Source organism: Mchenga conophoros, linkage group LG18, assembly GCF_057382185.1.
Source record: "Mchenga conophoros isolate Kocher_MC1m ecotype Shallow Benthic linkage group LG18, M_conophoros_male_GT1.1, whole genome shotgun sequence".
NCBI lineage: Eukaryota > Metazoa > Chordata > Actinopteri > Cichliformes > Cichlidae > Mchenga > Mchenga conophoros.
In genome coordinates, this window is record NC_140543.1 from 20,258,159 (window position 1) to 20,283,440 (window position 25,282).

A 25,282-nucleotide genomic window follows, 5' to 3' on the forward strand; every position below is an offset into this window, starting at 1 on the left:
TTATATTAAACAAATGGGATTATGGTTACTGTGAAAATCCTTCTCCATTTTGCTCCAATGAAATAACGAAGCATGGAGAACCAACTCCATGTCCTAAACTTATCAAAGTCTCTCCACCTCTAATTGGAGGCCATTAAAAACTGAACTGAAATGCAACTTCTACTCGTGAATAGTGCCAGGGGCAGTAATAACAATCTGCCAGTGTGGTTTGGCTACAAGACCTCTAATTTATTCTCAAACAGACAAAACAGGCCTGCATGAACCTAAAACAACCCAACCTATGCAATATTACAGGTAGGCACAGAAGAACAATAACACGTTCATTTTAAATTTTAATCATTCAAATTTCAAATTCAAATTTTATTTGTCACGTACACAGTCATACACAGTACGATATGTAGTGAAATGCTTGGACAACTGCTCGTGACCTAATCATCATCTACAAAGAGGAGGATTTTTTTTTAGTATTGGTGCAATTTTAAGTGAAATTGTTTAAAAAAAACAACCACAGGAATTGGATAACGTCTGCTCTGTAAGGTTAGCTTAGAAAAAAAGAGGAGAATCAGCTGTTGTCTACAGTTTAGTGTTTTTACTAATTGTAGACAAAAGTAAAATGTGTATTTCCCGTACTCAATACATAAACATTTGCAGTACACGCTTGCTTCTTCCACAGGAATTAAGAGGCAGCCAGGTGCTGGAAATCAACTGCACTTGATTAACTGATCATTAGCAAGTGTCAACACCTCTATGAAAGCAGAACTTTAGCTGGTGTGGAGCCCAGCAAAGTTGCCACAAGGTCAGACTGTGCAATGCTGAGAGAGCATGGAAAAAAACAGATCTACATGTCAGACTCTACTCTAGGCCTCAGTTAGCATGTTAGATGTTAAAGTTCATGACAGTATAATTAGAACAGGACTGAACAAGTGTGGCTTTTTCAAAGAGTTGCCAGGAGACAGTGTCTGCTCTCTAAAACGGACATGGTAGCACAGCTTAGGTTTGTAAAGTTGCATTTCAACAAATTAAAAGACTTCTGGGACAATGTACTTTGGAGAGACAAGACCAAAGTTGAGATGTTTGGACATAATGTGCAGCATCACATATGCAAAAACCAAACACAGCATATCAACACAAACACATCATGCCAAGTGTCAAATACGATGGTGGAGGGTTGATCATTTGGGCTTGTTTTGAAGCCACAAGACCTGGGAACCTTACGCTCACTGAGTCAACCATCTGTCTACCAAAGTGTGCTAGAGTCAAATGTGAGGCCATGTGAGTCCAACAACTAAAGTTTTGCAGAAATTGAGTCATGCAACAGGACAATGATCGCAGCCACAGCAGAAAACTTACTACAGAATGGCTCAAATAGAAAAGAATCAAGGATTCTCAATGACCCAGTCAAAGTCCAGACTTCAATCTCATTGAAATGATGTGGTAGGAGAGAGATGTGCAAGAAATGAATGTAATACTCAATGAAATAAAGCAACACTACCCAGAAGAGTGGGCCAAATTTCCTCAACAATGATGATGAGAGACTGAGAAAGTCACAGTGAAAAGAATTACTTCAAGTTATTGCTGCTAAAGGTGGCTGTACAGGCTTTTGGATCACGAGGTGGACTTATTCACGAGATTGCATGGAGTCTGTTTAAAATATTTCTCAAATAACTGCATGTTTAGGCCAATATGGCAGAACAATGGAAGAAGACTAAATGTTTTTTCTGCCAATCTGACTTGGATGCAGCACCTAATGTATGTCTCCTAAAGGTAGGGGAACAGCATCATGTCCTTAACTGTAAATGTAGGCTTAAAGACTATGCAATGACTAGCATGGATCCTAAATCAAACAACTGAGCCTGCGGAAAAAAATATGTGCAACCGCAACTATACCCATGTATTATTGTTTTTATTATCATTATTATAATGCACAGCTACAATACTCGCAAATCTTCAGTTCAGCAGTTTTAAGATTCATTGTTTGATTTCAGCATGTTCTAATTATCCAATAATAATCCATTCATGTGTTTGGTCAGCAAAAAACAACTTTGGTAAGTAATGAGCTTGTGCGGAGTTTGTGAATATATTAGAGTCAAGCACAAATAGATGAGCAACACAGACTTTACCAGTGGAATAAAGGTCAGTGAGACAAGCTAATCTGTTCAGTCTTTACCAAAACAAAACATGTCACATGCACAACTGGATCATTAAAGTAATCCTCGCAATTCGACAGGGTTCTCCGGTCATGTGGAACTGATATGTGTAATCGGGTGACATTTTCTTCATAATCGACACAACATTCAGAAAGCAACAAGGAGACACTGTGCCAAACGTATCCTTTAACTAATGACAGAGCTCAAGCTAGAGGCTCTCATTTCAAAGTGGGATTGGGGCTAATTTCCTGGTACATTCAAGGTTAACTGTGTCTTTTTATTTATGAAAGGGGTTCAGTTACAAGGTTAGATTGCCATGGCAAATTATGTTGAGACCTAACCCAGACTGGAGCAGGTTAGGCTCGAGATTAGAGAGCAACAAGTGTAAAATAACTGCCTGCCACCCAATCAGCTCACCAGGTACGTCCATGGCATGAAGTTATTTCTTGGTAAGATCAGACACTTTTTTAATTGGTTCCTCCAACTCTTCGGTCAGTGGACTTGGACATTTGATTCATCCAGTCTTCACCTCCAGCAGTATTTAAACTCATTTTCCATTAAATCATCACCAGCATGGTAGTGTAGCCTGTGGGCAAGCCAAATCTAAATCTCATGGGTGACTCTTGTTTTTTAATTCCCAGTAACCTCTTGTTTCCTGTGCCTCAGGTTTAGTTCCTCCCCTCACATGTGCCTATTGCTTTGCTCAGCTCTTCCACACTGATTGAGGATTAAGCCAGTGTGCCCTGCTCCCTGCTCTGCATCGTTTTTCTCAGTGGGATCCCCTTATATCCAACCAGCATGTCACCCTCTCGCTGCTGGCTAAAATGCTGTTCTGCAGCCAAAGTCACACAGGCTACTTCATGCTTGTAGCCACTCACAAACACGTGCCAACTTCCACTAAACCAAAACTAAGATCTCAGCTACTGCATGGCAACTGCAAAAATATGGCTTGTACAGCTCAGCCCATATAATTGGACACTGGCCCTTTTTGTTTAAGGTATTCAAATGAGTTATGAAATAAAAACATTCAAATCCAGGCATTCAAAGATAGTTGTATACAAATTATAATCCACATTATTTAGGAATTACAGAGGATTAACTTTGGATCTTTTTCATGGCAAATACATTTGAAAAATGGCGGACCAGTTTGCAAACAGCATCGTTTGGACCAGCAGGTGGGGACATTTTCTTTCTTGTTTCAACTCTTTTGTTGTTTATTATAATATTTCAAAATATGAGAGTGTGTTACCAAGGCAGCAAAGGCTATATCTCACAAAAGTATAGTATATATCTGCACTTTGTATATATTTATAATGCAATATTTGACATTGTCAAACAACAGCGCACATGACACTTTGAGCTGAACCTGCCGAGGCTGCAAAAATGATGAAATAAAATTTCCAGGCTAGATTAGATCTGTTCTGATGTCAGAACCAATTAGGAGAAGTATGTCTAATCTTTAACAGAAAGCATTGTAGTGGAGATATGAAGCAACTTAGTGTATATTAGCTTACTCATTCAGTTTGCAAGATTAAGCTGGGGGATACAGTTATTATGTTGGACTGGTGCAGAATTACTAAGCATCACATGCTACACTGGTTTATGGACACAGATTTGGGAGTCACACAAAAAATCCTGATTTGAGCCAACACTTCAAGAGTCTTCTTTATGTCTAAGCTTTTATTGAGAATGATGTTTTCATCTGATTTCTTAACACAAGGTCCTTTTCACAAAGCCACAGTGTTGTGAAAAAGCATTTGCAATTTCTTTTGTATATTTGCATTTAAATGTTCCAGTTTATCAAACAAACTGATTTGTTTGATGAATGATTGAAAACAAATGATTAACCAGTTTTAGTTTTGGAAAGCTGAGTTCAGTTCACCCCCAGGCCTGAGTTCTACTAAACCTATTGAACCAAGAAATGATTTATGTCGAACTTGTCTGGCAAAGAGAGGTAGGCTAAAATGTCTCAAAAGAATCCAGCAGAGAAGCAAATTCATTGGCATCTATAAGTCTGGAAAAGGTTACAAAAGCATTTTTAAGGATTCGGGACTTCAGTGAACAACAATGAGAGCCATTATCCACAAATGGAGCAAACTTGGAACAGTGGGGAACCTTTCCAGTAGTCGTCCACTCAAAACTACTCCAAGAAGGCATCAATGACTCATCCACAAGGTCACCAAACAACCCAGAACAACAATATTACCATATTGTCCAATTTTCTGGAGAAAACTTTAACAATCAAGTGACTGCTGAGGAGCGAGCACTTTGTGACGGTGGGAAGGAAAAACTCTCTTTTAACTGGAAGCAGCAGGGAACTTTTTTTAAATTTACAAAAACCTTTAAAAACTGACCTTAAATGTAAAAAATACAAAAACTGTAATTAAATATTGGTTTGGTCTGTATACTCAAAACATATGTACCAGAACAACAACAAAAACCCTAAACAACCCAAAACTCAGCATAGAAATTAGACACATACAAATAAACATAGATACAAAACACTCACAAGTCTTAATGAACCATGCAAACATACAATAACAATGCGTACTGTATATGAAGATAGCATACACCAGAGGTGGGACCAAGTCATTGTTTTGCAAGTCTCAAGTAAGTCTCAAGTCTTTATCCTCAAGTCTCAAGTCAAGTCTCAAGTAATGTCAGGCAAGTCAGAGTCGAGTCTCAAGTCACTGGTGTAAAAGTCCGAGTCAAGTCACAAGTCTGAAATTTTGAATTTCAAGTCCTTTCGAGTCTTTAAAAAAAAAACGAAAAAAAGCATGTTGCAGTTATATGCTAAATGTAAATATTAGACCATGTAATTTTTAAATCTGTGTTTTTCTCAACACATGACAAAATAGTGAACTTAGAAAATATACACAAATTGTGAAATTGCACCTCTTTAAAATGCAGCTCAATTAAACCTAGCTCCAAGAATAATTTTCACCGACAGTTCTGAGATAAGCTGCATGTCATTCTTGGATGCGGTTGTAGGACCAGCTTTAAAATCGCATGACAAAAATATCATACATATTAAAAAAAACTGCATCACCAACGTAGCCTGGACAACATTTGCTAGTTAGATGAAGTCAGCTATCTCATCTTAGCATATTTATATGCATATTTATAATTATACACTTCTTGGAGTGAGTGCATACACTCGTGAAGTTTAGTAACTTCAGGTCACTGCAACAAGCCCAGGTACAGTTTACCGACGGATGGGTGCAGGACCTTGAAATGCACCGTGTAGAACGAAAGACCATCGTACGTATCATAAGTTTACCAGTCTCACAAATCGTCGTCATAAATACACATTCGTTAACCGTTTATTAATAGGACCTTTGAGCTCAACGGTAATTAATTAGCAGTGGAAATAATTTCTGGTAGCATCACAGAAATGCAGCAGTGACAATAATACTGTATGTTGTAATCGCACTGGGCAATTAGTGATACAAAACAACTGTTTTACCCTGTGAATAAAAGTATATGTTTTTGTCAGTGTACCATAATAACAGAAGCGAAACGCAATATTGTGTCAGGACAATTCACTATTTATGCACAATAAACAAAGGAGCATAGCGCGACAATTTCTGTTCAGCGCCAGACTTGCTTGTAACCTATATCACTAATTATGTTAAGAAAAATGACGTATTAACTACTAAAAAACACTGACCTTTGTGTAAATGCTTGGAGCAGACTAACATGTGAGCTGGAGTGTTCTGGGACGTTATATTTGGTCTTTGAATGGCTGCAATCCAGGCCATCCGTCGCCTCTTTGTTACTTCGGAAACATGGCTCGAACAATTTCTCTTCAACGACGTAATCCGATAACAACCGATCTCTTTACCCGTCGGCTTCCCGTGGCTGTCATGCGACCGGCTATTGCAGTTAATAATACAACAGCTTCTTGACATTTTTGTGTTTCTTTTTATCGCTGTGTGACTGATTTCAATTGAAAGGCTGTGTGCGCTAGTACCTCTTGCCACGAGTTCCCAGAATCCTTTGCGGTTTTACCCCTGAATGACGTCACATTTTCAATCTCTATATAATATGCATGTTAAATTTTATATTTGGGGTAAAATATCAAGTCTTTTCAAGTAAACCGGTTCAAGTCCAATTCAAGTCCCAAGTCATTGGTGTAAAAGTCCAAGTCAAGTCACAAGTCTTAGAACATTTTTTCAAGTCAAGTCTAAAGTCATAAAATTAATGACTCGAGTCTGACTCGAGTCCAAGTCATGTGACTCGAGTCCACACCTCTGGCATACACTCAGTCTGAAAGTAAAAGAGAGAGTTTACTTACTATTGTTTTGTTTTAGTCTTGCAGTAAAGGAGAGCAGCAAGAAACAACACAGGTGTCTTTGTTGAGGACCTACACAACAATTGGAGGAGTCCACAAGCAATCCCGTTTCCATACACATACACACTAAAGAGACCAACTTATTAGCTGAAAGAAACATTTACAACATGGTTCGTGAATAGTTTTGTTTTCTGGAAAGTATCCCCTTTCACCGAAACTGTACAGTTGGTACATTTTATTTTTAAATAGCTAATTTATTTGGACAGAGTACTGGTGAGGCTTAAAGTAGGGTGCATGGCTGCTGTGATGGACAGAATTGCTGAAACAGGTCACTACAGCTCACCGCTCTTTCCTCACCATCGCTAATTGGAGTCCCTGAACAGGACCTCTTGACCATGTTTGCGGTCTTGATGGTTTTTGGAGCATTTTAATTGAATTATTTAACCAATAAAATTGCTTTTTGTGTGGCCTGAATGAAATGTTAGTGATTTATGCTGTTACTGCAGTAATTATGAGATATGTGCCTTTGCACCCATACAATTTATGGATGTAGCTTGCTAACTTAACTTCTAAATTAGCTGATATTATTACGTCTGCCCACAAAACGCAACATAGCAGCAGCCAAAATGGCACCTTCAGGCAGAGCCATTATAAAAAGGCTTTTTGTATTGTACTGCAATGCATTACTGTACTGACTAAAACCCAAGTATCAGGTTCAGTACTACTCATTTCCCTCCAGTGAAATATATTCACAATAACTATTTTGGCTTAATTAGCCAGTAAAGCCAATTTAACCCTTTCTGGTGGCAGGACCATTTTACAAGCACTATTTTACTGACCGTAGCTGCGTTACTGTTTCTGCTAGAGACAAAACTCAATGGTTTCTAAAAGAAGAGAAGACATACTTTATGGGGGATATTCAGTTTATCACAGTAACACAAAGTATTTACAAAGCAGTACCATCTGAACACAGAAAAATCAGCTCTGCCTACATTTTACCATGTGAGCTTCACATTACTATAACTCTTTAACCATTTTAGACTAGGAAAAAAATCCAAATCGTTCCTGAAAGATGAGAATTATTTTGTAATTTAACAGCCAGAATGACAAGTCCAGTGATCCTGTATGATACTATGATAAAAGGTTAATGAAACCCTACTGCTTTGGTAGCAACTTAGCTACAGCTAATACTTTCCACTAGGTTCCACTAATTGAGCTAAGTCAAAGAGTGGTTTTACACTGTAACACACACACACACACACACACACACACACACACACACACACACACACACACACACACACACACACATTTCCTTTTCTGTATAAAGGGAAATAAATGAAGGAACATGTCTGATGGCACTTGTAAGAAGACAGTAGATTATGATTATCCCATGCGCTGCACATCTCAATCTTCCTCAAATGCTTACTGTGCATGTCTGTGCTAATCTGAGCTATAGACTCACACTTCCCTATTTTCATGAAGGAAACGGAACTCTTTTTTTTTTTAATTTGAAAAGGCTTTAAAAACCATTCATGTTTAATGTCTGTTGTCACTGTAACTCTTGCACTTAAAAAATAGCTCTGTTTTAATCTGCTTCATTTGCATACTGCCATCTTTGTGTTATGATTTTGTACTCTGTATTTCATATGGATACTGTGCATCTTGTCATAAAAAATATAATATTAATCTTAATTTTAGACAGTTTCCTTAGATACAGTGGATAATGTATCTACTATGACATCGCCCACTGGCTTATGAAGTCCCATTTTGAAGCCTGCTGTCAACATTTTGGCTGCAAAAACCTGGGTATGATAAAGGGGGGCAGGTCTGACTGCAAAAGCACATAATCATTACCTAACGAGCTGACTGACAGGTCATTAGCCAATGAGCCAGAAGTTTCATACCACAGATAATTCTTCATTTTGACACATGGTATGACCAAGATTTACAAAACAAACTTGATTTTTTATACAACGTGACCCCGAAATTAGTAACTGAGAACATAAAATTATGAGAAAAGTGTTGATAGATGTCAAGTCAGAGGGATGTTTTCCCACAGAGTTCTATAATCCTGGAAGTTTTATTGTAACTACCACTATCGCCATCTGGTGGCCTTGAGTAGAATGCAGGTTTGAGTGACTTCGTCAGAAACCACGTCCACATTTTATACTATCTGTGATCATAACTAATGAACCATTAGTCATGACTAATCAAAATATTTTCTTTTGTTTGTTTGTTTGCTTTGTTAACTGTAAATGCTCACATGAAAAAGCATTGAGAAAGTTTGTTTTTACATTAAATCAAATACCAAAAAAGCACAAATGTGTGGAATAAGATGCTCTATTGCACTGTGACAACAACAGTGGGGAAAAAATATGAGGCTTTCTGTATGCAAAGTACGATGAAAAAAAGCTACTACAACTCAGTTTAGAACTAAAATGCCATCGGCATTTGTGCATTGCAAGTATTGTTACATTATTTTGCAAACCCAATTATTTTAAATCATTTATTTCCACCCCAGGGCCACTGGTGTTTAAAATAACTTTATTACATTTATATATATAAACAGAAATAGCAGCATGTTTATTATCTAGAACTCCCAGGTGGAACAGCATGACTTCTTAGGGCTCATTGTGTGAAAATAAGGGATAAACTCAGAGGAAGTTGTAACAGTTTTGTTAGAAATGAGGTTGTGACTAAACTTCGGTTCAGTCATGTGCCAGTCCAGATAAAAAGAATTAGTAATCATACAGACAGAGGGGCTACAGTGCACCAACCTGGAGATTATTCAAAACTAAACACAGAATTTAAACATTAATGAAGTCAGGTAAACATCCTACTCTTATGTGGAGCAGCAACACTGTGCTTTTTAATTAAATTATGCGTTCACTAACCATTACACTGGACATATAGTGGTTGTTAGTTAAAGAGCACAACTGATGAATCCTCTTTAAAGCCCAGCAGGCTCAAACTGCTACACTAGGATGTCTTTGCCCCGACACAGTTCCAGCCATAAGATGATTTGTTGACTCCAGTATGTCAGCTCACTAACTCAGCTAAATCCCAGTGTCTTCTTTCTCTGCTTTGTGGATGTTTGGGTGCATTCCTGCTAAGTCCAGCTTATGAAAAATCGACAGAGTCCCCTCTACAAAAGTGCCAGAGGGCTTTGTTGTAAAGTCTTGTGAAGACTTTGTGAGTTTACAAAGCAATGTTTTCATATGGAAAACTAATTAAGCTCTAATCAGGCAATTCAGAACCAAAGATATATCATATGATATTGCTGTCTGAAAAAAGAAATAATAATGAAAAGATACAATCAGTTACTACATAGAAAATTCCCTTTGAGACATAGAAGTTCGAGTTTTCCTTTTACTGAAAAGGTTAAGTTTAAACAACAAGCCACAAATTTCATAAAAAACAAAAAATGCTGCTACATGACTTCAGTGTTTGGTGAAAGGAACGGCAGACATGCATTTCTTCGTGTGAGCCATCATCTTCTTCCTCCCTCCTCATGCATTTTCTGCCCTCACTCATCTTATTCTCGTCCCATCCATCCAGTAATGTCTCCACATCTCTCCACAGGATTGAATGCAGATGGCTTGAAGCTGATGAAAAGCGGCGTTGTGAGGCATCCCGAGTCTCCCGTGCGCTCCTGGAGTCTCTTTACATCTCACTGAACTCATACAGCTAACAGGCCCTGGCAGGCATCTGAATAAGAAGGAGGTGCAATCCAGCTCTCCCAGTTAGACTCTCTCTGTGATAGCATTGTAAACACTGGGGCTCAATTGGGCATGCGGCTGGTGAACAGCTTGATTTTCATCATGCTTTTATTGGCGCTCCATGAGTTGGGATGGGGGAGCATGAGTAGGGCCTCACATACATCACAAGTGCAGTGGAAGGCATGAAGACTGGTCTGTGCAGCCTCAGCAAGTTGAATGTGAGGTAAGATCTGGCTGTGCTGGTCACAGTCTCATACGTTTTTCCATTAGCTTTTGTGTGTGATGCTCCAGTTTTTTTAAATTGGAAAATACAAAAAAATGAAAATGGGAAAAGCTCCTATTATTCAAGAGGACTGTCTAACCCTCATTAGGGCTTTCAGCACACTTGGACACTTGCAGCTAATTAATGAATGCATTAATTGAAGGTTTGACGCCTGAGTACTTTTTCATAAGACTATTTTTTTTTCCTGTAGTGATTGACCAGATATGACTGGCACTTTTTCATCTTTAAAATTTAGTCCAAAGCATTTACTGTCTGCAGCTGCTAAGCTAAGCTTTAACCATCATCCCTCTGGACATGGCTGACCTGCAAAAGTAGATATGAGTTGACGTGATTCTTATGGTGCGGTTATTCCGGGTAAAACATTAGAACTGACAGCTGAGCTCCCGGAGAAGATTTAAGAAAAGAGTAAAACAAGAGAAAATGATTTTTTTTAAAACAAATGATTCTTTAAGGATAAAGCACGCACTTTCTTTGTTCTAGTTTTGATTTCATTCATTCTATTAAGGACTGTTACCATCCTCCCCCTGCCTCCCCTCCTTTCCTATGAGGTTGTTGTATTTGATATATAATTTAAATTAGTGGTCTCTAGTCCTTCTCAGCGTACCCCTGACAGCCATATCAGATGAGCTTGTGTAAGCCTTTATCGTACTCCCACAGACAGATTGAATTTTTGGAAAGGTTTGTAGAGTAGTATTTATCTGCAGAGAAAACATAGCTGCATGCAAATTCATGTAAAGCATGGTCACTCATATTGTTGATATTAAAGCTTTATGTTTTGTTTTTAAACTACCATTTTGGAGTTTCAGAAGCAGGACACTGAACTAATTTACAGTGTGACTTTTTTGTTCCCGCTTAGTTCTTATGCAGTCTTAATGAACTCACTTTGACCCAGGCAGAACACCAAAGTAAACATACCCTATACTCAAGATATTATACCAGTTTGTGGTCCTGATTGCATATCAGAGCCCAACTTTCACATAGCTGCAGTAAGGTGTGAAAGCCCATTACTGTGAATAAGAGAATGAGTGAAGATGAATTGTCACGCACGGGGTGATCGATCATGCTTTGGGCTTGTGCTGCAGCCATTCTCAAGTGAAGTTGGAGAGGAAATAATGGGTTCAATCCAATCCCTGAAAGTTCTATAACAAGTATTACGGCATCTATCAGAGAAAAAAAAGGGGGAAAGCTGTAGATAAAAAGAGAATGGTGTCTACCAAGAAAAACAGGTTGGCTGTCATTATGAACCTCTGCGTGGACTCAGGAGACTTTAAGGAAGTTTTAATGCTCTTAGCCCAGAGAATCACAAAGCACAAATCCAAGTCCGAAAATCCCGGGGCTTCTGAAGCGCTTAGCCAGTGATTTGATGACTGAGAGACTGAGGCAATATATACAAAAGGTAATGAGGGAAGAGGAAACAACTAAACACAACTGAAGACAATCAAGGAATGAGTGAAGGCAGGGATAGGAAGTGAAACTAGACAAGATCCAAAAGCTAAAAGCACTTACAAAATAAAACACGAATCAAGGTGAGTAAATGGGGAAACAAGATAAACTTGACAAAGAGGAACACTGAAGGTGAGGCACATATTTTACACTGGAATGAAACACAAAAGGGAAGTCACTAAAAACAGCCTGAAAGCCACAGTAATTACTGAGAACAGAAGATTAAGATAACAAGATTAGAAATACAAAGAACTAAATAAAGCAAGGAAAAGAAATATATATATATATATATATATATATATAGATATATAGATAGATATATAGATATATATATATATGACACAGATAATACGCTCAACATATGCAAGGCTGAGCTATGACAGCTGAAGGTTTTGCCAGGGTCTCAAAGTCTGTGGCTCAGACCAAAACATCATCAAAAGTCTGTGAAGCAACCTTAGAATAGCAGTGCATAAAAGACTGCCCAAGGTCTTTTATGCACTGCTAAAAGACCTTGGGCGGAGCCTTTTATAAGGACAAATGGTCAAAAAGCCAACAAACAAGAAGTGAAAGACTCTTACATGCTACAAAAAGCCTTTACAAGCTGTGATATTTGCCAGAGGGTGTATTACTAAGTACTCCAAGGTGTCCAGAGTTCTGTGATGGGTTTTGTGTTCTGTTACTTTCTATATTACTGTGTTTTATGTGAAAAAATAGTAAAGAAATCTGTCATAGTTGACTTGAAATCAGCTAAACAAGATACATTGGATGTGGGGGTGTGGGTATCCAAACATTACATGGAGGACAGTGAGACTTTCCATTTCCTGTTGCTTGTTTTTGCAAGATTAAGGTGTAACATTTAAAATTTATAGCCTAAACTGAAGACCAAAGGTGTTTTGCTAAAAATACTTGGCTTGTGACCTGCTTTATAAAAAGCCGTTTCCTCCAAGGCTAATTTCCTATTAAATCTATTAAAAGATAAAAAGTGAAGAAAAAAATGCTCACAGAGTATCTCACTATTTAGTGTATATCAGCTGGTGACCCGTTACAGATAGTTTATGACCAACTGGATGGATTAGCTCCACCTTATTCAGCTACAACAGCAGTGTCACCAGCATATGGATACACCAGCTAATGAATTGCTAACATGTGTGTGCACATACACAAAAATAACGCATTACCCACATGGGGAGCCACACTTGATTAACCCATATTTTGCTACTGTTCGTATTTGTTTACTATTTGTACTCAGAGTACGTCAGGTACCCCCCCCCCCCCCCCCCCCCCCCTTGCCTTTCTTTCCTGCAAAGACATGCTTTGCCATTTTCTTTCCATGATTTAAGGCCAAGTAGGAAATGGATTTTGATTTTGTAGTGTGCCAGAGGGGATCCTTAATGCCCCCTTCATCATTTGAACTACACAGAAGTCCTCGGGAGCCATTCAGATATGAGAGCTGAGACATGTGAAAGTGTCTCTCAGGGCTACAGTGACCCGAGGGACAAGCGCAGTAGAGAGTATGTTCTGTACTTCGTCACATCACCTAGAGGGAAAGCAATTCTACACTGAGTAGACTTTGGATAGAGATTTGTTTTTAGTGATTCTTGCGGAAAATGGTGGGAAAACGTATGTTTTTGTCTGTGCATTTATGAGGGCGTGAGATCGCTACACCTCTCACTATGTGTAGCAAATGGTAATTATGCTGTAATGGCATTTCAGTAAGGCTGTCAGTTTTACTTTTTTTTTTTAAAGTAAAGACTTAGGAACAAACACGGGATGCCAGGAATGCTTGGAAATAAAATCTCCCTAAAACAAAATATGATCACCATCCAACTTTCAGTAACTCAGAATGAAGCACGAGCACAATCAAAGTGATCATCACCCAAGTTAAGGACTTTACTGAGAACTTTCCATAGACTGCCTCAAGGCTAAATCGTATTGTTTTATACCCCGCTGGGTAAACACAAGCACAAGCTGATTAGCCATCAACAACAACAACAGAAGATGTTAAGTCATATTTACCATACCAGCATATCTGCCTTACTTACATAATGGCCTCTGAGTGATTTAGATTTAAGTCTGAATAGTTGATCAATGGTGATAACAAGACGAGAAAATTTGACCCAGCGGGGGGGATTAATGCAAGAAAAACATTCAATTACCATCACACTGATATAAACTGGGGTTGAACAGTTAAGTGCTTTTGAGTTTTAATAATAATTTAAATAAAAGTGCAGGTTCAACATTTTCTGATTGGATTTGTTTACTGTGTCAAAATGTTTCTTTGACTACATGTTAGAAATTAAACATGTGCTTCAGGCACTCTATTATCATTTTCACTTACACTAAACAGTTGTGAAACACTACACAGGTTCTTTCCTTTGAAGCAAACAGACAAACCCGACAAACCAAACACACGTATGCATTTAAAAAAAGAAAGGAAGTGTATTTATGTTTCTTTGTTATCTTATGACCACATATTGTTGCCACACAGCTTGTTTTTGTCTCAAGACTGTCCATCAAGCTTTTCTATTTGTCAAAAAGAAGTTAAGTCTGTCTGGAAGAGATAAAGACAGTAAATGTTATGTCGCCTTAAATGGGCACTGCAAACTGTGCAGTAATGTCTTGAGCGGCCTTAGTTCTTAGGATTTTGCTTAGAAAACAGAAAAAATGTGCAGTTTTAAGAAACATCAAAGTCAATATTCAGTATGACCACCCTTATACTGAACTCTCTTTGAGCTCTCTTAAGGTTTCTTATACTCCTTTAGTGGTCTTCAGTAATCTTTGTTCCATTTTCTGTCTATATGATTGCACATAGCTTCAGTAATGTTGGGGTTTGGTCTCTGGGAGGCCAATCCATGACTGACAGTGACTGATATTTTTTTTCAAAAAACATTCCTATGATTCAGGTATGATGGCTGGACTAAAAATGAGACTGAAAGCCACAAACGTTGAGAGAAAAACTTTGAAAGACCTTCAGAAAGCCTGGAGAACTATTACTTCAGACCAGTTTAAAAAAAATACAAAAATGTCTGACTCCTTGGAAGCAAAACATAAAGAAATGAGGGGTGCCAGAGATTTCTGCATAAAAATAGGAAAGAATGCCTGGTCTTCTTCTGCGGTTTGTATTCGTCATTTACACTTAAGGTATTTGTAAGCTGTTGTCCAACACGAGTGACTTTATTTTCCCACAGTGTGTCACGCTGTTTCTTCTGTATTTGGAAATCCTAGGCCAAGAAAGAGGAACTTAGAAAGTCCCCGCTGATTATAATTAAGTGCTCTGGAAAAACACTTCCTTCACTGCAAGCTGACAGCATTACTCTGTATTTATTTATGCAGCAGAACAGGCAGGACATTTCTTCTTCACAAGCCAAGAAAGACATGTTTAACATATTTATTCCCAAAGTAGAGCTTGTGTCACATGAGAACTATGCTTAGATTATTACATAAATAGATGTTAAAATAGCACACTGACATCATAGCTAGATTTTTGCATTTATGTGCTCTCATAAAAAAAGCCCAAAGTTTATAATGCCAACCGATTGCTATTGAAAGATGACTTTCTCTGAGAGCAAGAGGCAATTCCTTATATAGACAAAATCATTTCTTTCTCTGTCTTGCTCTCTGCCCGTTGTCACAGAGTTGGCCTTAGACATTTTACAGGACTGGATTATAGCTCAGGTTTTCCTCCGGGGACACTGGATTTATTAGCAGGCTATTTCTGGACATTTGTCAGATTCGTCTACAGCAACCCTTTAGCCAGTTTTCATTAGCACTCCCATTCAGAAACTCTCACAGTGCACTGGATAGGGTTCATACTCATGTTTCAGTGTATGCTGGCAGAACCAGCAGGTCATGGTGATTCGTAATGCCCTTTTGCACAGTCCACTGATTCTGTGAGGCTTTATTTAATGCTGCTGGTAATGTCAAAGTCACTTTTTTTGCCATCATGATTGTATGACCAGTGATCCGACATGAGCTCAGTGGTCTTTCCCGCAATTTGTTCAGCTACAGACCTGAGTAGGATAAAGAGATATATCGTTGGAACCTTTTTCTCTGAGGTGAGCTCCGCTGCGAGCAGTTTCTATAAACCAGATGGGAGCTGCACCCTTTATAGCACAGGGTCGAGGTAGTATAAATGGAGAGTAAGATTTCCATAGAGGAAATGGGACGTATATGAGGGTCACTGCAGTATAGGCTAAACATAAGGTGTCCACAGAATGAAGGAGTGAAGGAAAGAGATAATAGAGACTGAGGTTTATAAGAACAAAACACAGTCTGTCAGGGAAATGCATATAAATCATATATATATCTTTATAAAATAAAAAATAAAAAATCCCTGACAACATATTTCTACAATATCTGCCTCTTATTTGTTCTGATACTGAAACCTGCTGTTTTTTTCCATTATTTGAAAAGGCAAATTGTTACATCCGACACCTTTCAGATTGTTTCTTGTGTCGTCTCAAGGTTGAGAAGCAGATCCAACAGCACACATAAAATCTAGGTTAATACAACCCTGCAGGTTTAAAAGTGTGCCTGTGCAAAAGAGTAGATCTAAGCAAAAGAAAAGGCGGCTCCTGCGCGCAGGTGTTTGAAGCAGCAATCAAAAGCAGCAAATGGAATACACAGAGAAATCATTTTCATACAAACTACTGTAAAGAAGGATTTCCATCAAGAGAAGTGCTGCTGCACTCAGGTCATTAATCAACGCTTGCTCGAGGTGACTGGACACTGTATTGCCTCAACAGCAGCCGGGATAGAGTCTCACTGTGCAGCACTGCATGCCCTGGCAATCAGACGGCACCCTCTGTGGTGGTATGTGTGTGTGTGTGTGTGTGTGTGTGTGTGTGTGTGTGTGTGTGTGTGTGTGTGTGTGTGTGTGTGTGTGTGTGTGTGTGAATGCCTGGTTGCTATTTGTCTGAAATGGCTCAGGCAAACCTGCAGACACGGTGAGGCTTGTCTCATAGGTTTTCACGTAACCATGTCTCATAGCTACAAAAGAGCCCACTTCCTTCTTCAGGCAGTCTGAAACCTGTCAGGAGGCATGATTTTAAAAAAAAGAAGCAGATTATCAGATGAAATCGTCCCATCTACATACACCATGAGCAGTGAATAAAAGAGCGGCGACTCATCTGGTCTCATCATGTTTCAGATAAAGGACACAGACATCTTTTGCATCTAGCTATCTATATATTTAACTTTTTGATTTCTTCCACAACTACTGCTTCTTAAGAGGGTGGTAAAAGTTAAGTTCCTTTCCTTTCTGTTCATGACCAGGCTCTGCACACATTAGACACTCTTTGAACTAATTCTCCTTATATAATGTGTGCTTATATATTTTGCATGTATATAAGCACACATCATATAATATATGAATGCACAGGACCTACAGTTTGCATGTCAAAGTAAAACAACCCTCTGATCAGAATAGTGAACAGAGTTTTCTTTAATGTCAGCTGAACCCTTTTTTTTTTGCTTGATTCTTACTTGAATAAAAATCGTGTTTTGCTTGACTGAACTGAAAGGGCATCGACCACAATGCCACAGGCATAAAAAGTGGGTTTCTGTGTGTGTGTGTGTGTGTGTGTGTGTGTGTGTGTGTGTGTGCACTTCACATGACCTCCTTCTTTCATATCTTTCTTGTCTTGCTCATACCTCTGTCACTGTATTTACAGCACACACAAACGTAGGCTCGCGCAGTTTTTGTTCCCCCTTTTTATTCCTGTTTCGGGGCCCACAGATGGGTGGAGCGGTGTTTGTTCAAGCAGTCATTTAGTGCTATTATGCAAAATGTTTCAACCTTGCGTGCAACTTCCGCTGTAGTTGCAAGGTTTTCAGATGAGTGCATGCATGGAGGCCTTATTGTGGAGGGATTCAGCTTTTAATACGGCATTCCTGTGACTTCATATCAGACTTTTTAACTTCATTTATCTGACTTTCCATCTTTCTGCCTGACGTCATTTAGTGAGGGTAAAGTAAAGCAACCACAACTCTTGAGCACAGTGTGTAGGAAACATGTAAGCACAGACAGAGGGCCCATTCTTATACAAAGTGGGCAGGGTGCAGTGACGCTGTGACCAAAACACACACTTACACAGAGAGGAGGAGGAGGAGGAGGAAAAGGAGGAGGATGAAACAAGGGTAGCGAGGGAAACAGGAACAGAAAGTGACGATGTCAGAGTGAGGGGGACCAGACCAGAGCTGAAGCCAGATGCCAAAACAGAACCAACAGAAGTTAGAGCAGCTAACTGGATTAGACAAGACGCGAGACCTGACCTGCTACTTCACAAGTGCCTGCGGGGTAAGGTTCTGCTTTCAATGAGATCTTAACTGCCACTGAATACTTTGATACTGCTGTGGCTTAAGTTGGTATTTGCTGATGTTTCTTGTTGTTTGATTAAACTCAGGTAAAATTGCTGCTTTTGGGACAATCTTCATTCTTCATCCAAAAAAAAAAAGAAGCTTGGTTTTGGCTGGGGTTAGATTAGATTTCAGCCAAAAGCGTCTGTAATACACTCTCGTCTCCTTAAAACAAACCATCCCACTCAAACGTCTGTTTCTAAGAACTTTCACTTTGTCCCTCACTTTAGTTTTAAAGGGCTGACTAACTTACTGATGATGTTTACTAGCTTCATCTGGCTGCCCCCTCCCTTTTCTTACTGGCAGTGTGACCTCCACTTTGCTCATTTCATTCCAGTTAGGACTGAGCTGACACATCTGACATGTAATGGGCTTGTGCACTTGCTTTTGTTCACTGTCAAGCATATCTGCGGGCCTGTTGCTACGACAGCAAAACAGCTGCACTTTGAGATCAAACACAGATCATGTTTTCTGCAGAAAAAAAAATCTAGAGGTTTAGCTGTTTACTGGTTCTTGACTCAGGTCAAAACAAACACACCCTAGCGCTGTGAATTAATGCTGACTGATGAGCGAACTGCTCTGACTCGGTGCTCGGGGCAAGTCATTAAAGATTCCTGCCATGCCTTCTGTCGCAACTTTGTCTTTTAGGTCACGCGTGTTCCTTAAAAAAGCAGCAGGGGCTAACTGTGTGCAATCATAACATTTTTTCTCAGCCCCTTCCTGGCTTTGTGTGGCCCAGAAAGGGCCTTTTCCTGTGTACGAATGCCTCAAGAAGAAGACAAAGTCATGAGAAAGTGAAACAGCCGGTGAGTCTCTGAAAGAATGTTGTCATGAGTGAGACTCATTTTAATTTATTTTTAGTAAAAATAAAGCTACAATCTATTTAAAATAGCCATTAAGTTAGGAACAAGTACCGGTCATCTCACAGTACTGCACAGAAACGGCCTGCTGAGAACGAAACAACAGTGGCAATCAGTTTGTTGTTACTTCTCTTACTGGATTAATTCCCTTAGCACGTTGATGAAATGACACGTAGATCATAAAGCATTGTATTTCTTCTGCTAGTGTTTCAACTATAGTTCACCCGTGTATAAACGCATCTCAAAGTGGGCTCTTTGTTCCTGGCCAGAGGCTATAATTATCATAACACTCAGTGACTTGTCCATTCTATTTAATGACTTTCCTACTGATTCATTGTGAGTCACTTCTTTTCTACCGGCTAGATCACACCTCCGTGCTTCACTCCCGATCTCTGTCCCTCTCCGACAAACTTATTGCTCAGCGGCTCTGGCTCGCCGCGGTGGCAGAGTTTTCATAATGGCGGGATGATCAGAGTGTGCACAGAGGTGCTGCAGCTCAGCCAAGCTCATCACAACAACATGTACCTGCAGCCAATAATCAGGAAAGATGTGGCAGCGACGCCATCGCTCTCAGGAATATGCGCGGGTTTCCATGTCGCCTGCAGGCAGCCTTTGTTCCAAACGTGGTGCACATTTTTGAAATAAGGCACAATCCTGTGCACAGCTTTTATGTGCTGCTGCTATATGGAGATGAATATTTGGTGGAGTTATTAAACCATCGCAGCAGAACGAGATAACGACGCACGCTGCCCTTGTTTTTCTTCTCATCAGAGGAGCACTGAGTGGCATTAAAATCACTGTCAGTCTGTGCACTGTGTGCATTTTACTTCATTAGTCGACCCAAATTTCCCCACTTCAGCAAAATCTAGATTAGTTTTTTCTTAAATTTGCCGGTGACCTCATTTGCTTCTATTTTTTTTATGAACAAACCAAAACTGCACAAACTAACACGAAGAGTCTCTAATAACCCAAAAAGAAATGAAGCACAGTTTCTCATGCGGTGGTTTGGATCGCTTCTATTTTCTGAAATGGGATTGCTCTTTCTGATCTCTCACTTAAACATTTCAGGTGCTACTTAGCTTTAAGTGCTTAGCTTCCTGTTGAGCAAATGAACAGGAGGGAAGTTAGCGGGCTGTCTGTGGGTAAACTAATTTCACACATGAGGCACAACGCACGGTGGAAGCCGTGCCTATTTGCTCTCCACTTGCAGGTGCATCTTTATCTCTCTTTCTCTGCATACGAAGCAACCGAATGTGAGATGAAAATCTTTTTCCTTCCTGCGAACAGAATACAAAGAAGCCCTGTAGCCGAAAGCTACAGAGACTCTGTGGAGCGTACTTGAGTCAAATGGTGTCTGAAAAACTATAGATGTTTAACAGCATTTAAATAAAAATGTTGCCTCAAGGCTTCAGGCTTAATCAAATAGCTTTTTAGTCTCAGAGTAAGGAACAATATGACTTTTATTTCCATGTAGGACTGACAATTGAAGTTCCTTACATCAAGGATTCCTATTTGGCGGTGGTTTTATTTGAGGCCAGCATAAAATTGTTAAATTCAGACATTTAGGAATACTTAGGCCACATTCCATCCATCTCCTGCTTTGGGATCCATGAGACCTGTATATTCATGAGCCTCCTATAGCAGATCTTTCTCTGGCCTACCTTTCTCCCACTTCGCTTCTTTTTTTTTTTCTGACACTGTCACGTTCTCCATCTCAGCGGGATTCTTAGGAAGATTGGTTACCTCTGTCTCGGTCTCACCTTCCCTCAGACACAATCTCCCTCCATTTCTTCCACTCCTTCTTACTCTCTCTCTCTGTTCGCCGCTGTCTTCCTCAGTGGGACTCTTAGAGAGAGAGAGTTGCCCTGAATCATGAATGCCCCTCTGCAATATTAATGAAGGGAAAGCTGAAAAAAATCCGAAGCTGACATTGACAAGATGGGGGGTGGGGTGCAGGAGTAGAGATGTTAAAGACAGAGGCAGAAAGATAGATTGGGAGGCAGGGAAAGAGTGAGGGAGACCGGTTGTCTGCCTGGACCCAAATTTTCTTTTCATGTTAACCTTCTTTTTTTTTTTTTTTGCAGATACATCCACATTAAGTCACTTCTCTACAGCTCGTCAGACTGAAAGTTAAAGGGGAGGAGGACAAGAGGAAACTCGAGAAAACAATTACTGGAATGTCGACCTGGATAAAGAAACTTCCGCTTTCCTCGAGATCAGAATCCTCATATTGAAAGCCTTCTCTAACCAAGTGACCTCTTGGTTTTGTGGATTTGTTTAAATGGGCTTTGGCCTTCTCCAAAGGAGCACTTTAAAGCAGAAAGCATCAGTGGTGTTTGCTTCTGGTGTTTTCATTTAACACACAGAGCACAGCCCTCGTTGGATGGACGAGAGTCTCAGGGAAACGATTTCATTTTGGGCAGTTTTTTAACCTTAATCCAAACACCCAAAGGGCTCAGAGGGACATTATATTTTTTATCATTTTAGTACCCCAGCATCCTAACATGCACATTTGCTGTCTCACAACTATTTCAACTCTCTAAAGGATTTAGCAAAACTTTTCCAACAGTGAGATAGTCTCATTTAAAGGGCTTACACGCCGGTATCCTAAGCCATGGATGGGAAAACTGACAGCATTCAGGATTTTTTCAACCAACTGTGGCACTTTGCTTCAGAAAAACACAACCAGGGGGCCTATAACACAGTCTGCCTGGTGGTCCTCCTGACGCTTCCCCTGCTTGTTCTCCTCACAACGGTGGTGGTGTGCTGTCACTGCTGTTGCTGTCGTCATGCCAACAGCTGCTGTTGTTGTTGCTGCGGCGACGCCGTGTCGTCTTCAAGGTCAGAAACAAAGAAGAAAAAAAATTCTGCCAATACCGAAGACTTGTGGATCTCGGTCAAGCCGGGGCCGATGACGCCCGACCGGGTCGCTCTGGCCATGGAGTAAATATCCCTTCTTTGACCTGAGACTGCTGACGAGTTTATGGAAAGGAGCTGATGGAGCATCCCGAAAAGCATAAACCGTGGATGCTCTTGGACTCTGCTGAGCTGATAACCAAACAAAAAGGATGAACTTCACCTAGTAGCGGGCACAGATGTGGTTGAAATATGTAAAGAGTGTATATATCGTTGTCACTTTTCATTCATAAGATGTCGTGCGGTGGTTTTATGACAATGTTTACAGCATTTTTATGAGCATTTTTTTTAGTGTTTGGTACATAAAGGAAGAAATATGAAGACAGAAGCACATATATAACTGCAAGTGTGTGTGTGTGTGTGTGTGTGTGTAAGAGAAGCACAGTGTTATTGAGAGCACTTTGTTCTTAGAGCTCCCATGTGAAATTCACTGCGTGTGTATTTTGGAGAGAGAGCCAATTTAGGGTCTGCCAGTGCTCAGAAAGCTGCATTACTCACATTCAGGCTGCAATGCAGACTGTGATTGACTCTCAATTTCTAAATCAAAAGGCACTGACAATCTAAAAAGCTGAAATCACTGCCTACAGAAAGAAACTTTCTTCATTACGACATTTTTCCCCCCGTTTGTTGAAGATGTTACAGCATTGTCACAGGAGTGGAACTTCACTTTCATCAGGCTTTTTTCTGTGTTTTTTTTAATTACACTATTCAGGGCCAAATAAGCATTAAATAAAAGACAATTTGTAAAAGATAAAGTGAGACCCTCCCCACCAAAAGACAAACAAACAACACCGGAAACTAGAAACTAGATACTCATACCAATGGAGGTGTTAGCAATGATGACTAGCCATGTATTTATGGAAATTTTGAACATTTATTCCTCTAAAACGTATGACTATGACTGAAAGAGGTGGCGTAAGTTGGTTTAGAGCAGATCCATATGCACTTTTAATATTCTGTTTTGAAGTCATCACACAGAAAATTTGGAAGGAGGACCAACAACACACTTAGCCCCAATGCCTAACCCCAAATGCGATCTCCTGCCTTTTACCCTCGTATCTGGGGGCGTTGGGGCTTAAGAGGTCAAACTGGCATTAAGTTTGTTTGTAATCACTTTTGGCTAACTTCCTAGCACGGATGTGGACAATTTCAGATTGTCAAAAGTGCGTTTAATTAAAACAAACAAATCTCTGTCTAAGCATACATCTTTGCATATTTCGTCATGCTGAGAGCTTCCCCTACACTTGTGATTGTGCCTTATAACTGCAAAATCCATTTCACGTGGATTTCTTTAAAAAGTTTGATGAGTGCTTACATGGATACTGCTGGTAAACATTATTTGCCAGCAGTATTTTATTGCCATTCTGTTGAGATACAAACATAATGCTGATTAATTGGATCAAGTCCTCACTATTCACGTGTATACAACGTTTTTAGAAACGGGTTAGAACAGTATTCAAAGTATTTTTTTGTTTTAGCTTAATTAAATTCACATACTTTTCAAAAGTTCCAGTAAAAAGAAACTGAAATAATCAAACGTTTTGGGCTTCTAGTGGATTGTGCCTGAAGGCTTCTTGTTTTGAAAGTGTACGACATCTCAAGGCCCAATTAAGCAAAAACGTCTCAGCAGTATCATCATCTTTATGCATTAGCTTATTTTGGCACTAAGTTGATCTTCTTGCTCAAGTGCTGCTGGGAAAACCGGCCCCACTCATTTCATTACGGCTCAGACAGATATGTCCCCATGTGGAAATCTGGGTTTGTCTCTTCTGCTTTATGTTCACAGAGAGAAACTATACGTGTTGAGTTTAATATGAAAGCTTGCCTTGCAAAACACAGGCAACGTATGATGACTAATAATTGCAAGAGTGAGACGTTTAACAAGAAAACACACTGCCATGTTCGGGGTTTTTTGCCGAACACGTCATCGTGGTTTGTGTTTGTCAAAGTAAAATTTACAGTTTTTACTGGTTATTAAATGCTGACTGTGGCAGGCTTCTTACAACATAAATAAAAATGTAAAATGATGTTAAAGACTGAAAAAAATTAAAGGAATAGTTTGACCTGTTCAGAGTTGTTCTTGCTACTTTTACTTTCTCTGTGAGAGGTACGTGATTCAGCTTCATGTCTGCATGCTAAATATACACCTGCTGTCGGCAGCTGGTTAGCTTTTCTTATTACAAAGACAAAGAGAAAACAGCTTGTCTGGCTCTGTGCAAAGGTAAGACAGTAATTACTAAAGTAGTGATCAGTAATTGTGAAACAAGAATTCACAGGTTACTTGGTTTTTTATGTGGTAACCTATTCTTGTTGACCAGAAGAGACTTTTAGAGGTACAAGTTGAGTAGTAACTTCCTGTTTTCTGTCATTTGCTAACCTCTCCTAGTATTTTAAACTGAAAGGATATTGAAGCTTAATCCAAGGATATCCCCTTAAATACCAGAATATGAGTCACACATTCAGTAAGATCCATAAACAAATATAAGCACTGATTCTAGAGACTGGAATCGGGGTGAAAATGTAAACTGTATGTCCAGCATGGATGCTACTGTGATGCTCCCTGTTGGTGTGAGGACTTCCAGAGTTCTCAATATGCTCAGTTAATGAAGGAGTTAATGAAGCTGTAGCTGTCTCATGAGGTGGTATGAGTCAGTGACCACTCCGGATATTTTTCCACTGTAAACTTTAATCAGTCCAAGCACACAATACACATAATGGTCAATCCCGTCACGTACTGTTCCAAATGGATTAGCCCACACAGCGGTGGCTCATAACAGACAAATGGTGCAGAGTGATCATTTAGCCAAATGATCTACAGAAGCTAAGAGGCAAATATATTTGTTTACACTTGCGTCTAGACAAAATGCAGGGATGCTAGCGTTCTGCTAATTTCCTTAATTTGCTAGCAGTTGATAGGCAACATGATAATTTCATCAATCAAGAATTTATAATAAAACTGAATTCCCCATTTTCCAACAATAACCTGACAATCTAGAAATGCAGCTATCTCAAAAATATACATGCATGTTAAAGAAGCAGCTGGTTGTTGTAATGGTGACTCTCGAGGAGGCTTTTGCTGAAGATTTCTAATGCTGCTCACTTGATACAGAGAATCCATGTTCCCAGCACTTGCTAAAAGATATTTCTCCACAACTGAAACACTTTAAAAACCAAAAAATTGAATTGTATCGACATAAAGAAAGTATGTTCTCTTTAAGTTCTGCTAAAGGTTTTATATAAATGGAAATCATAAAAAATAA

At 39.4% G+C, this 25,282-nt stretch overlaps 1 protein-coding gene across 1 annotated transcript; it reads left to right on the top strand.

Moving 5' to 3' along the window:
• Window positions 1-18,040: 18,040 nt before the first annotated feature.
• Window positions 18,041-24,091, top strand: kiaa0040 (KIAA0040 ortholog). Its single transcript, XM_085254974.1, has 2 exons — window positions 18,041-18,187; window positions 21,191-24,091. The coding sequence occupies exon 2, from the start codon at window positions 21,721-21,723 to the stop codon at window positions 22,051-22,053; it is 333 nt and encodes a 110-aa protein (XP_085111100.1). The 5' UTR covers window positions 18,041-18,187; window positions 21,191-21,720; the 3' UTR covers window positions 22,054-24,091.
• The last annotated feature ends 1,191 nt before the right edge of the window (window positions 24,092-25,282 follow it).